Source organism: Cottoperca gobio, chromosome 13, assembly GCF_900634415.1.
Source record: "Cottoperca gobio chromosome 13, fCotGob3.1, whole genome shotgun sequence".
In the NCBI taxonomy this organism is placed as follows: Eukaryota; Metazoa; Chordata; class Actinopteri; order Perciformes; family Bovichtidae; genus Cottoperca; species Cottoperca gobio.
This window is the reverse complement of record NC_041367.1, coordinates 11,968,362-11,983,809: the sequence shown is the minus strand read 5'-3', so window position 1 is coordinate 11,983,809 and position 15,448 is coordinate 11,968,362. Positions and strand designations below refer to the sequence as shown.

The window sequence follows — 15,448 nt, the reverse complement described above, 5'->3', positions numbered from 1 at the left end:
AGAGGGTACTGTGTGTTTATTTGTGTATGCCGTTTTACTTCTGATCTCTGTACAAAACTGATTTGTATGGTTCCTCGTTGTTTTTCTAGTTCCTGGCATCTTTTCCGGTTTGTGCGTCGGTACGTGATGCACAGATGAAACAATTTGGTTGGACATTGTTTTCTTTGGGTTGTAATAATAACTTGTACATTTAAAAATGTAAATTATGTTTTCATTATTTTATAAAAAATATATTAAAACTAATCAGAACATGGTTTAATTTTCATTCTTTTCCCACATCCATGAAGAAATGCACATTTGACCAAAGTGATGTCCTAAAATTCAGTTTATTGTATATTTATGTAAAAGCGATAAAGTGGCGTTAATATTGACACTTCATGTAAACCTAAATATTTGCTGTTCATACATTATAGCAAAATTTACCTCAAGTTTTTGGCCAGACATTTGATGCCTCAGGCTGTGATGAGTGATTAATAGACAAACAACTCATAATCCATCATTTGCTGAGTTGCAACAGAACTTGCTTTTGTTCTGGATATAATTTTCTTTCCCCGGCTCAAACAAACACGATCAAACAACTTGCATGTAAAACATTTATTATCTTATTGCCAACATAAAATACATTGTGAAGTAGGTACTTCTCATATTTGACGAACACTTAATAAAATTCTTTCTATACATGATGAGTGTGGTCAATAATAAATGCTCAAGTTCTTTTTGAATAGTTACAGATGCACTTATTAAATAAGTGCTTTGCGATCAGGTGCGTTTGCAGGACTGTAGTTTAGGATCCACACATGAGGCAATCGTCTCGGTTCTCCAGAGAACACACCATGGCAGCGAGGTTACGCTCTTTAACCTCCTCCAGAGGAGGTCCCCGGCTCCTTCAGCTTCTCCTTGTTCAGGGTGAACTGGATCGGGTTGGCAGCCGGCTTCGTCCTCAAGTAGTACATGCCAGTCTTCAGACCCTGAGGTGAGAGGAAGACGTGAGTCTAACACGTTGCATTCAATGTAGTAACGTCCCTTTATTTTCAGGTCTCACTTACTTGTTTCCATCCGTAGAAGTGCATGCTGGTCAGCTTGCCGTAGTTAGGCTCGGCGATGTGAATGTTTAGGGACTGGCTCTGGTCGATGAAGGCGCCGCGGTCGGCAGCCATCTTGAGTATAGTCTTCTGTGAGATTTCCCAAACAGTTTTATACAGCTCTTTCAGATCATCTGGAATCCCATCAATGTCCTGTTGAAACAAAACAATACATTTACAATAATGGCGCTGAAACCGTTAAAACTGACAGCCGCTTTAATCTTCAATCTAGATTATTATTTATACATTTGCCAAACAAAATCTCAGAGCCCAAAATAAAGTCCTCCATGTCTTGTTTGGCGATACATTTTCTATCAACCAATTGAATTGTTGCAGCTGTGATCATATCTTACAAATAAAGTAATGAAATCAGCATCTTGTTTCCTATGATGTAAATAAATCACCTGAATGGACCCGTTGTGACCGATCAGCTGGTTCTTCATATCCTCGCTCCACAGTCCTTTCTCCGTCAGGTCTTTGAGCAGGTGAGGATTGACGATCTGAAACTCTCCGGAGAGCACCCTGCGGGTGTAGATGTTGCTGGTGTAGGGTTCGATGGACTCGTTGTTTCCCAGGATCTGGGCGGTGGAGGCTGTAGGCATCGGGGCCAGCAGCAGGCTGTTCCTCACGCCGTGCTTGGCGATCTTCTCCTTCAGCAGCTTCCAGTCCAGCAGGTCCGTGGGCGTCTTCTCCCACATGTCGTACTGCAGGATGCCTTTGCTGACGGGAGAGCCTGCGTACGTCTCGTAGGGTCCGAGCTCAGCGGCCAGATCGCAGCTCTCCTCCAGGGCGGCGTAGTACATGGTCTCAAAGATTTGAATGTTCAGCAGCTGAGCCTCTGGGCTTTCAAAGGGGTAACGCATGAGGATGAAGGCATCTGCCAAACCTTGGACGCCGATTCCTATCGGCCTGTGGCGCTTGTTGGACTTTTCCCCTTCGGGCACAGGGTAGAAGTTAATCTCGATGATCTTGTTCAAGTTTTTCACGATTACTTTGGTCACTTGTGCTAGTTTTTTAAAGTCAAAAGTCCGCTCAGGGGTGACGTACATGTTGAGCGCGATGGATGCCAGATTACAGACGGCTACCTCGTCGTGGCTGGTGTATTCAACGATTTCCGTGCAGAGGTTGCTGGACTTGATGGTACCCAGATTCTGGTGGTTGGTCTTCCTGTTGCAGGCGTCTTTGTACAGCATGTACGGCGTGCCAGTTTCTGTCTGGGACTCGATGATGGCGTGCCACAGCTGCTGACTCTTCACCACACGCTTTGCTCGCCCTTCCTTCTCATACGAGGTGTAGAGCTTCTCAAACTCCTCCCCCCAGCACTCGTCCAGCCCGGGGCAATCGTTGGGACACATCAGAGACCAATCCTGGTTACTCTCCACCCTCTTCATAAACAGGTCAGGGATCCACAGGGCGTAGAAAAGGTCTCTGGCTCTCTGCTCTTCCTTTCCAGTGTTCTTCTTCAGCTCCAGGAAGTCAAACACATCAAAGTGCCAGGGCTCCAGGTACATGGCGAAGGCTCCGGGTCTCTTGTTGCCGCCCTGGTCGACATAACGTGCCGTGTTGTTGTAAACTCTCAGCATGGGGACGAGCCCGTTGGAGTTGCCATTCGTGCCGGCGATGTAGCTCCCCGTTGATCTGATGCTGCTGACCGCCACGCCGATTCCTCCCGCTGATTTGGAGATGAGGGCACATTGCTTCAGCGTGTCGTAAATGCCTTCGATGCTGTCGTCTTTCATGGCGAGCAGAAAGCAGCTGGACAGCTGCGGCCTGTTGGTTCCTGCGTTGAAGAGCGTAGGGGACGCGTGGGTGAACCACTTCTCCGACAGCAGGTTGTAGGTCTCGATGGCTGCGTCGATATCGGTTCCGTGGATCCCGACAGACACCCTCATGAGCATGTGCTGCGGGCGCTCCGCCACTTTGCCATTGATCTTTAACAAGTAGGACCGCTCCAGAGTCTTGAAGCCGAAGAAGTTGTAGGAGAAATCTCGGTCAAAAATGATGGCCGAGTTGAGGCGGTCTTTGTTCTCCATAACAAGGTTGAGCGTCTCCTTGGCGATCATGGGAGAGTGGCGTTTATTTAAGGGGTTGATGTAGTTGTACAGGTCTTCCATCACATCACTGAACACCTTCTTTGTCTCTTTGTGCAGGTTTGAGACGGCGATTCGTGCGGCGAGAATGGCATAGTCGGGGTGTTTAGTGGTGAGAGTGGCGGTGATCTCAGCAGCCAGCGTGTCGAGCTCCACGGTGGTGACTCCGCTGTACAAACCCTGGATCACCTTCATCGTAATCTGCGTTGCATCCACAAAGTCTGAGTTCAGTCCGTAGCACAGCTTCTGGATGCGAGAGGTGATTTTATCGAACATGACGCGCTCTTGGCGTCCATCTGAAAAACAAAAATGCAGTCATCAGTCAACCAGATCACCACTGAAACTATACAATCAACAAACAGTACAGATTAATATAATGAGCTGCCTCAATAAATATCAATCCCTAAAATAAATCCAGTCAGGGCGATTCTTAGTCAAAAAGGTTTTTCATCAATTAATCGTTAAGAACAATACATAGAGCTGCATCTACATAGCTGATACACAATTTCATAAAAACATTAGGCTTCTTACTCTTTCTTCCTGTCTTTTTATCAACATTTATCCAAAAGCAAATTTTTAATATTTTCCTTCATATTTTTAGATATGAACGCAAATAACTTCTTAAAAAATTAATTTGATAAAACAGGAATTTGAATAATTCATACACATTAACACGCATGGTCTTAAATGTGACCACCTCATTTTTATTTGTAAAGTGAATGCACATATTTAATTTCTTGTCACATCTATTCTACAAGCTAACCCCTTTGACAGATGCACATCTAGCCTATTCTAAATATTTGTCCTACCCTTGTTTTATTAAACATACCTATTCCCTTAATTGTATACTAGCTTTCTTAAATTCAAGAAGCAAATTATTTTGTGCTTTGTACACTATCTGTGCAGTTTCAAGATTAACTACTAAAGAGGGGGAAAAGAAATCAAAGCGCTCAAATATAGCTGTAAAGACAAACTGAGTAAGTTAACTAACATTTAACTAAGTTAACTAACATTTCTTCCAGCCAGAGCCTCACTGAGGTCCACATACTGTCATTCAGTTGGGCCTGTGTAACTTTATATTTTGGCGCCAACTATGACAAAAGGCTTATAGCAATAAACACCTGATGCAGAAAGGCTCAGAAATCACATTTTAACTAGGCAACGCTCATAAGTTTGTTCAGCTGGTAATCAACCTGAATTTTCTAAAACTACATGCTTGTTATCCTGACCCTAGTTAAGTTAGTTATACCAACACAACCTGGCTGTAGCCTGCTTTGTTACACTAGTTAACTCGCTAGCTTAATCTACGGTAATGTAGGGCTAATAGCTAACGTTAGCTAACCGCTTCACGCTGCATCACTGCCTCGTGTAAGTTTCGGTTGTGTGTAACAACTTAGTCAGATAGAGACAGATCATTACTTCATGGCTGAGTAATCCACATTATCATGTTGACAAGGATATAGCACTGAAGCTAACTGAAGCCTGAGACACAACAACAGAAGACAGCTCACCTCGCTTGATAACGTGCATGCTGGCAAAGTGTGATGTTACTCGTCTCACGAGAAAACAGCAACTCTCCAGGAACAATTTTATCTTATCCTCGGTGTCAAAATGTGCGGATGAAAACGAACTCTGTATCCACACATACAGGAGTAAGCGCGAACGACTGCTAAAAACTCCCGCTGACGTTGGCTTTGTACGGAAGGCGTAACTACTGTGGGCGGTAATGGACGGGCGTTTTGACCAATCCGCAGCGAGAGAACGCAGGGCTTCCTGTCTGAGGACCAATCATAACCGCTTAGAATGTCAGTTTCCTTTTATGTTGATTTTCCCGTTAAAAATCTGGCGGGATAGAGAAGTATGACATTTGTTCTGACATGATTCAAGCCAACTAGTTATCATTCACGTTAAACACAACAAGACTGTATTGAATCTAAGATCTGACTAACTAAGTATATTGACTCAAGTACTGTACTTAAGTACAATTTTGAGGTACTTTACATGGGTATTTCCATTTTATACTACTTTATACTTTGACTGATAATGTGTTATTTTATAAGTTAAGATAAGAATTAGCTCCACCTTTACTAGCTGCAACATTAAAGTGATGAACACATTAATAATTCTAATCAATAATATAACATATTACTCTGAAATGACCCAGTCTGTATAATGAGTAGTTTTGCTTTTAATATTTTGAGTATAATGCTTTTATACTCTTACGTAGGTATTCCTACACCGGGTTATTCATACTTTTACTTAAGTAAAATATTTGAGTATGTCCACATCTGGATCTGACACATATTGCTGGACCACATCCACCAGGGAATAAGAAGAGGAGAATAATTCAATGATTTGGGTGGACGTGTAAGAAAAAACAAGTTTATTTAAAACATAACTTGCTACTGCAGGTCTTTCATAAACATGTTAATCATACCCAGACGTTGAATAGAGGTTCCTGGTGTAGTAAGAACATTAGAAATTAAGAAACTTGTAAACTTCTCATCTTGACAGATGAAGATGGGGTGAACAATAGGTCTGTGATTGATCGTTTACACAAAGGAAAATGTTGTAGTTTTCTGTAGTATTAATAGCTGCTATTGATCTGAGACCATTCTCGATATACTCGGATTCCTGTTACTGGACTGAGTTTTCTAATATTTCTAATCATGACATTAATCTAATGATTGTATAAAATTGTTCACTAAATAAATTGTTAAGTGCAGTACTTGAATACATTTCATTATTCACTTTTGCACCATTGCTTGCATCTTAATTTTGTATTGAACGGTATTCAATTTTATAATTTCATGTATTTATTTGATTGTAGTTCATCTTCCCGGACAGTAGGTGGCGATAGCACACCACAAAGCTGTTTGTTAACCACAATAAAAACCTCAAAGAAGTCACGCCTTTTCACCAGAGAACACAAAGATGTCCCGTCATGAGAGGACGCTGCCTTTGTAAATGTTTAAATGGACTCCGGCACCAGAAGAGTTATGACTAGTTTGCTACATGATCTCTTTGTTGCAGGTTTCCTCATTACTAGCTGTTAGTAGATGACAATTAGTTTAACACAGCAGAAAAGAGATGCTTCTCGCGTAATTACTCGGTTTCTGTGTAAGTTATTATAATATGCTGTATTCCTTTGATCAAAGCAGCCTTTAAAGAACTGCTGGGGTTGCATTGCAGATTGGGACCACAAGTGACAGAAATGTGAAGGATGGATTATTATGATGAGACAGGACTGCAGACTGTTGCAAATGTAACAGACAAACTGCTGCAGCCCAGAGCCAGCCTCGACTTCCTGTGTGAATATCCCTCCTACATGCTCCACAAGTCGGTTTGGACACGTAGCTGTTAAAGGACGACCCTGCTCGACGCCTTATCTCCCAGTCATGTCCAGGTCCAGTCGGCGGTACAAGCCTCTGCAGCAGAGCAGTGGCTCTTTCCCCGGGTGCGACCGGGTGCGGATTCCCCGGGCCCGGGTACTGCTGCTCTGCCTATTCGGGGTTCTGGTGCTGGCGGTGGTGCTGGGAGTCTACCTGTCAAACGACACCAGCGATGAACATGTGAACCGCATGCCAGCTGCAGATCTGACCAAAGACAGGGTAAGAGTAATGCCCGATGCATAAACACAGATTGTAAAACTTTACCTGTCTGTAGTGGGACTTCAAAGTGTTCTCTGTCTCTGAAATATAATAGCCACGAACAGATTGTGTTGCATTGTCTGGATTTCTGTGTTCTAACATCTCATAGTAACCAGATATGAGATGTGTTAGTGGGGACAACACATCGGATACATTAAAGGGCCAGAGTAGATCAGTGACAATGTTCATCCAGTAACTTAAACCTGGAGCTGATCACATGCTGAAACTAATAGTTGGTTAATCGATAATTAATAGATGGACAGAAATATAATACGTTGATAAATCGTCTAACAATAAAAATGCCAAATATTCTCTGGTTACAGCTGTAATGATTTGCTGCTTTTCTTTGTCTAGTGTCACTAGTCATGTGATAATAAACTTTGGTTTTAGGACCCCAGACACAAATTTAAGACTACTGTGTCTGATGATACATTTCCTCATTAAGAATTATTTTCAAAATCAAAATCTAACATATATTAATACGCACATATTGTTAATTTCAAGTTTTACTGTTGGATACAAGATGTATCAAACAAACAATCATGGAGACACAACTCAACAAGAATCTTGTAAGTACAATAGCAACTTCAGCAGGAAAATAATAGGATGAAACTTCAGAAAGAGCAATATATCCTCCAGGATGTCCAGACATGTAGAGAGGCAGTATAAACAGAAAGTAGTGGACAGAAATGACAATTAAAATAAAAACATTAAGGTGCTGCCGAGCATTTATCGGACCTAAACCACAAAACCTCGTCTGTACCACAGCGACCTGGAAAGAAGACTCTTACTATTCTTTCTCTGTGCTGTTGTTACACTTAACTGCCTAATTTCTTTGATCAAAGAATACGTTGTTTTCTTACTTTTTTATAAGTAATGTTATCTCCCGTCCATCCAGTTGTCCCACAAACCCAGCAAGTGCTCTCCGGCTCAAATCCGCCGTCTGGCCTCTCAGGTGGATGGTACCCGGCTGTGGGAGACCCATCTGAGGTCCATCCTGATTGAGAGGCTCCCAGGGACACAAGGCAGTCTGGCTGTCCAGCAGGTGTGTACATATTTATGGTTTCCTCCTCTTTACACTTTTTCCTCACTCTCCTTTAATCCGCCCGCTGTGCTCTGCTTCAGCACATCGCCTCCACTCTGTCCTCGCTGTCTGCTGGCTGGGCCGTAGACTTGGACTCCTTCCAGTCTCCAACCCCTCGTGGCCAGGTCACCTTCACAAACATCGTAGCCACTCTGGATCCCACGGCCCCTCGCAGGCTGCTCCTGGCCTGTCACTACGACTCCAAGGCTCTGCCTCCAGACCCCCGGGCTCCAGAGAAGGTGTTTCTGGGGGCCAGTGACTCTGCAGTGCCCTGTGCTATGATCCTGGAGCTTGTCACCTCTCTGGATGCCCAGTTTATATTATTCAAACAGCAGGTATGTGCTCAGATGTGTTCAGAACCTTTAATTAAATAATAGTACTAATACCACACTGTGAAAATACTCTACTACAAGTAAAAGTCCTGCATTCAAAACCTATTACTGAAGTACAAGTATGTTAGTATTATAAGCAAAATGTACTTAAAGTATGAAAATTAATGATGTTCCCTGTCACTGTAATACTGCTTTAGATGTTTATGGTTGTGCAAATGTTACCTCCTTTATATACTGTTGGGTAGTTTAAACCACAGCAATGCATCATATTCTATAAGATCATCATATGTTGGGAGAGGCGCTGTCCTGTGAGAGCCATGTATCTCTAACAAGACAACTTTTCATGAGAAAAACAGAACTGTTGTCAGCGTTTTGACAATGCATTTTCCAGCTGATCAAAGAGGGTAAATAGTTTTCACGTTTTCACTGGACAGGGAGGAAAATTGTAATCTGATACTAAAGCTATGAGCTAGACAGATGTAGTGGAGTATAAAGTAAAATATGTCCCTCTGAAATACCCTCTACAGTATTTGAGTAAATGTATTTCGTTACATTCCACCACTGCAACAAAATGTTGTGGTTGCACATGAGATATAGACAAATTAGTTTCCTATTTTCTGTGATCTTTCTTATGTCAAAGATATTTCTTCTTCTTCTTCTTCTTCTTCTTCTTCTTCTTCTTCTTCTTCTTCTTCTTCTTCTTCTTCTTCTTCTTCTACTCTCATTTCATCCCTCTGGCTCTGTGCCTGCAGTATGAGAGAAAATGCTGACTCCAGCTCCTTGTTTTCTTTGCAGCAGTCATCTGTAAATAGCATTCTCCCTCTAGAGGCTGTGATTTATGTAGTTACTGTAGGAATATACTCTGCTACACCACTGCAGGAAGAGAGAGACTGTCCTCACTTCCAAGTGAATTTTAAATGTATTTCTTCCCTTTTCGTCTTAGAAACTTCCAGTGTCTCTTCAGCTGGTGTTTTTTGATGGGGAGGAGTCCTTTGAGGAGTGGACCGCCACAGACTCGCTGTACGGCTCCCGTCACCTGGCCGAGCGCATGGCCAACACACCTCACCCTGCAGGCTCCACACACACCACCATGCTTCAGTCTGTGGTGAGGAAACAGAAATACACGTCCTTCAGGGTCTTACTTGCATCCTGATCCAGACACACTCTAAATTATGTATGAGCAGGCTGAATCTAGCAGACTGCCTATTTTAAACTTCACAATAACCGCAGGCCTGCGATTAAATATAGGCACGTAGGATAGGTATTTAATTTTAATTGTACAGACCGAATCTAGTTAGGATCTCTAACGTCACCCCTCCTGTCATGTTGGGTTTTCTTTTATGCCTCTGCGTTGGGTTGTCGGTCCCATTTTCGGGAACGCAATATCTCAGGAGCACATTGAGGGAATTTCTTCAAATTTGGCACGAACGTCCACTTGGACTCAAGGATGAACTGTTTAGACTTTGGTGGTCTAGGATAAAATTATGAAGTGGCCAACTGGACAGGTTGGCGGGGCATGCATGTTATATGTGAGGTTTATTTTTTTACGTCTCAGCAACAAGTTCTGTACTATGATTATAAGGAAACTCCATATTCAGTAGCTATTTTGAATTTGCACCTTCTCTCTAGGACCTCTTTGTGCTGCTAGACTTGCTCGGCGGTGCTGATCCACTGATTGCGAATCACTTTGATAACACGGCGCGCTGGTTTGACCGTCTGATCGCTGCAGGTAAGCACTGGCTGTGACGTTTTCATGAATATTAAAAATCCCCTCTGTGTTGAGTGCCTAATTCTGCCTTCACCTCCCTCACTCTCAGAGAAGAGACTCCATCGACAGGGTCTCTTGACCTCTCACCCCTCAGAGCAGACATATTTTAGGAAGGATGTGTACCTCGGACCTGTGCAGGACGACCACATCCCCTTTCTTCACAAAGGTGAGACATAGCACAGATTGCTGGAGATATGTCCTAGGTATTAGCTCAGTTAGTCGGTCATAATAATAATAACTTAATTTAAATAGCACCTTTACAAGAGTTTACAAAGTACTTTGGAAGACAAAAGCAAGATATCAATAAGGCAATATAAAGAAAGCTAAACAAAAGCATGAAAAAATAAAGGTAAAATTAAAACATTAGGACAAAAGATGCAGAAGAGAGAAGTCAAATGATGATGAAAGATGAGAACAGTAAAAAGGATTAAAAATATATATATAATTTAAAAAACATGTAAATAAAAGTAAGTAAGTAAGGACTTCATGGGAAAGGAAAGGAAAGGAGAGACCTTGCCCGGAGGAAGCCCGGGGCCCCCATCTGGAGCCAGGCCCAGAGGGAGGGCCCGACAGCGAGCGCCTGGTGGCCGGGTTTGCCACGGAGCCCGGTCGGGCACAGCCCGAAGAAGCTGCGTGGTACCTCCCATCCATCAATCCTGTGGGCCCACCACTCATGGGAAAAACCGCTGGGGTCGGGTGCGCTGTCACACGGGTGGCTGTGATGGTCAGGGACCTTGACGGACCAGACCCAGGCAGCAAAGGCTGGCTCTGGGGACGTGGAACGTCACCTCTCTGTGAGGGAAGGTGCCGGAACTAGTGCGGGAGGTGGAGCGCTACCAGTTGGATCTGGTTGGGCTTACCTCTACGCACATTCTTGTCTCTGGAACCGTACTCCGGGATAGGGGTTGGACTCTATTCTTCTCCGGAGTTGCCCAAGGTGTGAGGCGTCAGGCCGGCGTGGGGATACTCGCATGTCCCCGGCTGAGCGCCGCTACGTTGGAGTTTACCCCGGTGGACGAGAGGGTCGCCTCCTTACGCCTTCGGGTTATGGGGGGGAAAACTCTGACTGTTGTTTGTGCCTATGCCCCAAACCGCAGTTCGGAGTATTCGGCCTTCTTGGAGACCCTGAATGGAGCCCTGCAGGGGGCTCCAGTAGGGGACTCCGTAGTCTTGCTGGGAGACTTCAACGCACACATGGGAAACGATGGAGACACCTGGAGAGGCGTGATTGGGAGGAAGGGCCTCCCTGATCTAAACCCGAACGGTCGTTTGTTGTTGGACTTCTGTGCTAGTCATGGAATGGCCATAACAAACACCATGTTCGAACATAAGGATGCTCATAAGTGTACGTGGTACCAGAGCACCCTAGGCCAAAGGTCAATGATCGATTTTGTAATCGTATCATCTGATCTGAGGCCGCATGTTTTGGACACTCGGGTGAAGAGAGGGGCGGAGCTGTTGACTGATCACCATCTGGTGGTGAGTTAGATCAAGGGGTGGGGGAAGACTCTGGACAGACCTGGTAAACCCAAATGGGTAGTGCAGGTGAACTAGGAATATCTGGAGGAAGCCCCTGTCCTGGGGATCTTCAACTCACACTTCCGGCGGAGCTTTTCAGACATCCCTGTGGAGGTTGGGGGCATTGAACCTGAGTGGGCGATGTTCAAAACCTCTATTGCTGAAGCTGTGGTGATGAGCTGTGGTCTCAAGGTCTTAGGTGCCTCAAGGGGCGGTAACCCTCGAACACCGTGGTGGACCCCAGTGGTCAGGGAAGCCGTCCGACTGAAGAAGGATTCCTTCTGGGTTATGTTATCCGGGAGGACTCCGGAAACAGTTGCAGGGTACCGAAGGACTAGAAAGGCAGCAGCCTCTGCCGTGTCAGAGGCAAAGCAGCGGGTGTGGGAGAAGTTCAGAGAAGCTATGGAGAAGGACTTTCGGTCGGCACCAAGGTGCTTCTGGAAAACCATCCGGCACCTCAGGAGGGGGAAGCGAGGAACCGTCCAAGCTGTGTACAGCAAGGGTGGGACCCTGCTGACTTTGAGTGAGAAGGTTATCGGCCGGTGGAAGGAGCACTTTGAGGAACTACTAACTACGACTAACACGCCCTCTATGGTAGAGGCAGAGCTGGAAGCTGATGGGGGATCATCGTCAATTTCCCTGATGGATGTCACTGAGGTAGTCAAACAACTCCACAGTGGCAAAGCCAGCAGGGGTTGATGAGATCCGTCCAGAAATGCTGAAGGCTTTGGGTGTTGTGGGGCTGTCTTGGTTGACACGCCTCGTCAACATTGCGTGAAAGTCTGGGACAGTGTCTAGGGGCTGGCAGATCGGGGATGGTGGTTCCCCTATTCAAAAAGGGGGACCAGTGAATGTGTGCCAACTACAGGGGTATCACACTTCTCAGCCTCCCTGGTAAAGTCTACTCCAAGGTACTGGAAAGGAGGGTTCGGCCAGTAGTCGAACCTCTGATTGAAGAGGAACAATGCGGATTCCGTCCTGGTCGTGGAACAACGGACCAACTCTTCACTCTCGCAAGGATCCTGGAGGGGGCCTGGGAGTACGCTATCCGGTCTACATGTGTTTTGTGGAGAAGGCGTATGGCCGGATCCCCCGGGAGATACTGTGGGAGGTGCTGCGGGAGTATGGGGTGAGGGGGTCACTTCTGAGGGCCATCCAATCCCAGTATGCCCAAAGCGAGAGTTGCGTCCGGATACTCGGCAGTAAGTCGGACTCGTTCCCAGTGAATGTTGGCCTCTGCCAGGGCTGCGCTTTATCACCAATCCTGTTCGTGATTTTCATGGACAGGATATCAAGGCGTAGTCGTGGAGGAGAGGGATTGCAGTTCGGTGACCTGAGCACCTCAAAATCTGATGCCATGGCTCTCAGCAGGAAACCGGTGGATTGCCTACTCCGGATAGGGAATGAGCCTTTACTCCAAGTGAAGGAGTTCAAGTACCTTGGGGTCTTGTTCGCGAGTGAGGGGACGATGGAGCGAGAGATTGGCCGGAGAATCGGAGCAGCGGGGGCGGTACTACAGTCACTTTACCGCACCGTTGTGACGAAAAGAGAGCTGAGCCAGAAGGCAAAGCTCTCAATCTACCGGTCGATCTTCGTTCCTACCCTCACCTATGGTCATGAAGGCTTGGTCATGACCGAAAGAACGAGATCACGGGTACAATTGGCCGAAATGGGTTTTCTCAGACTGGTGGCTGGTGTCTCCCTTAGAGATCCGTGAGAGACTCGGAGTAGAGCCGCTGCTCCTTTTACGTTGAAAGGAGCCAGTTGAGGTGGTTTGGGCATCTAGTAAGGATGCCACCTGGGTGCCTCCCTAGGGAGGTGTTCCAGGCACGTCCAGCTGGAAGGAGACCCTGGGGAAGACCCAGGACTCGGTGGAGAGATTATATCTCCTCACTGGCCTGGGAAAGCCTCAGGATCCCCCAGTCGGAGCTGGAGGATGTGGCCCGGAGAAGGGAAGATTGGGGTTCCTTACTGGAGCTGCTGCCCCCGCGACACGACCCCGGATAAGTGGTAGACGATGGATGGATGTAAATAAAAGTGATAAAAAGACGAGGGTTTTAAGAAGTAAATCACTTCTTAAAACCCTTGTCTTTTTATCACTTTTAAAAGAGGTTACTGACTGAGCATTATCTCTTCAGGCAGGTCTTTACAAAGCCGAGGGGCCCTGATCATACCTGTCAACCCTCCCGTTTTTCCCGGGATTATCCCGTATTTTCCCTTCTATCCCGTTTTCCTCCCGTTTAAATATTTTCCCGTAATTATCCCGTATTTTTAACCTTTCAATTTGCCTAATTTAAAAAAGTGTACAGTGGCCTCCGATAGAGCAGGTGGCAGTATTATGTTTAGCATGAGCTGAAAAACGTTATCTGCCAGTAAACACACAGAAGAAGATTGAGGCCAGACTCAGATGTGCCTTAAAAATTATCAGTAAAATCTTAAAATCGATTCTAAATCGAACAGGGAGCCAGGATTGTGGTGATGTGATTGTGTCTGTTAAACCCAGTGAGACGCCTCACTGCTGCTGCTGCTCTCTGAAGTAGTTGGAGGTTAATATAGTGAACAAAATGATCGTAGTTATCAGTTAGGGCTGAACAGTATATAGTTTTTTTTACACAATAAACACGTTGCAAATATTTTTGGACAACTGTTTTTGATCAGCACTATCTTCCTCTTTCCTCCCCCCTCCACACACACATACAGGTGTCCCTGTGCTACACGTCATCGCCACTCCCTTCCCTCAGTTCTGGCACACGCTGGACGACACAGAGGAGAACATGCACCGCCCCACCGTGGTGAACCTGACCAAGATCATGGCTGTGTTTCTGGCAGAATATCTGGGCTTCTGAACAGTAAACACGGATCAATATTTACGGTGAAGTTAATAATACATTAAATTTGTATAGCGCTTTTCTAGAAACTCAAAGACGCTTGACAGAGTGAGTTGCTCACTTTTTACCCTGCACTGTACTGATGCCGTTTGTCACACTGATGACAAATACTTGCTAAATGACAGCATGAATTGGACCACTGCACAACAGAAGAACGTGGTGAAGTGAACTAAACCGCTCCGTTATCCGTGTACTAGGTTCCCAGCTGAAACTCTACCAAAGACTTGGCCCTGCCGGACTGAGCAGACTTCTTGGTTTCATGTGAGAGGATGAGACACCTGTCCAGATGTCTGGACGTGTGATGTGGATAGAAAGAGTCTTAATTAAAATGTTAATAATTCTTGGATCATGGAACCAGGAGGAACAGTTTTGGAAAGTTGATTTGTAAATTCAAAGGCACTCTAAATTATTCTTTATTCCTGTGAAAATAGAAATCATAGCCTTAAAGGTATACTATGCAGGGTTTTTGCATTCACTCTAAATCCGACAATATATCCCGCAGGGTTGTGAGGTATGGGTGTGTTTGTGCTTTAAAACGTAACCTCCGTGAAACAATCAATGTTTTTTTCCTTTTACTCACTGCATTGTTTCCGCTAACGTCACTCCCTCTCTTTATTCACTCTCTAGCTTGCTCGACTACTGCCTCTCTCTCACTCACTCTCACTCTCATTGAGCCAGTTAGGAGGGGCCAACTTTGAATGGTGCTTACAAATTGCAACCTTTTAATTCCTGCATAGTATGCCCTTAACATTTATTTCTCCCTGTAATACGATTGAGATGCACTAATGTCTTCTGAAAGACAGACTTTGTAATGAGGTCTCTGAGCTGCTGTGAATACTGAGTCATATGTGAATAATTCTTTACCTTAACATAACTGAGGATCCTCTTGGCCTTGACCTGCTGTTATTAATTTGCTGGCTATATTATATTTTGTGTCAGTGTAATGATGTTATTAGAGTGAAAATCCAACAAATGTTCATTTACACCATGTACAAGGTGTAATCTGCAATAAAGTTTAAATGATTTTATTCAGTTT

The 15,448-nt window shown here is 44.9% G+C and overlaps 2 protein-coding genes across 2 annotated transcripts; one reads left to right on the top strand and one right to left on the bottom strand.

Annotated features, from left to right (window-relative positions):
- Window positions 1–579: 579 nt before the first annotated feature.
- LOC115017304 (ribonucleoside-diphosphate reductase large subunit) lies at window positions 580–4,883 on the bottom strand. Its single transcript, XM_029445603.1, has 4 exons — window positions 4,684–4,883; window positions 1,487–3,468; window positions 1,047–1,235; window positions 580–968 (listed from the first exon to the last, which is right to left on the bottom strand). The coding sequence occupies exons 1-4, from the start codon at window positions 4,700–4,702 to the stop codon at window positions 855–857; spliced, it is 2,304 nt and encodes a 767-aa protein (XP_029301463.1). The 5' UTR covers window positions 4,703–4,883; the 3' UTR covers window positions 580–854.
- Window positions 4,884–6,070: 1,187 nt separating this feature from the next.
- qpctla (glutaminyl-peptide cyclotransferase-like a) lies at window positions 6,071–15,440 on the top strand. The gene is made up of 8 exons (XM_029446923.1): window positions 6,071–6,783; window positions 7,721–7,867; window positions 7,948–8,241; window positions 9,182–9,343; window positions 9,868–9,967; window positions 10,056–10,172; window positions 14,225–14,396; window positions 14,610–15,440. The coding sequence occupies exons 1-7, from the start codon at window positions 6,571–6,573 to the stop codon at window positions 14,368–14,370; spliced, it is 1,179 nt and encodes a 392-aa protein (XP_029302783.1). The 5' UTR covers window positions 6,071–6,570; the 3' UTR covers window positions 14,371–14,396; window positions 14,610–15,440.
- Window positions 15,441–15,448: the final 8 nt, after the last annotated feature.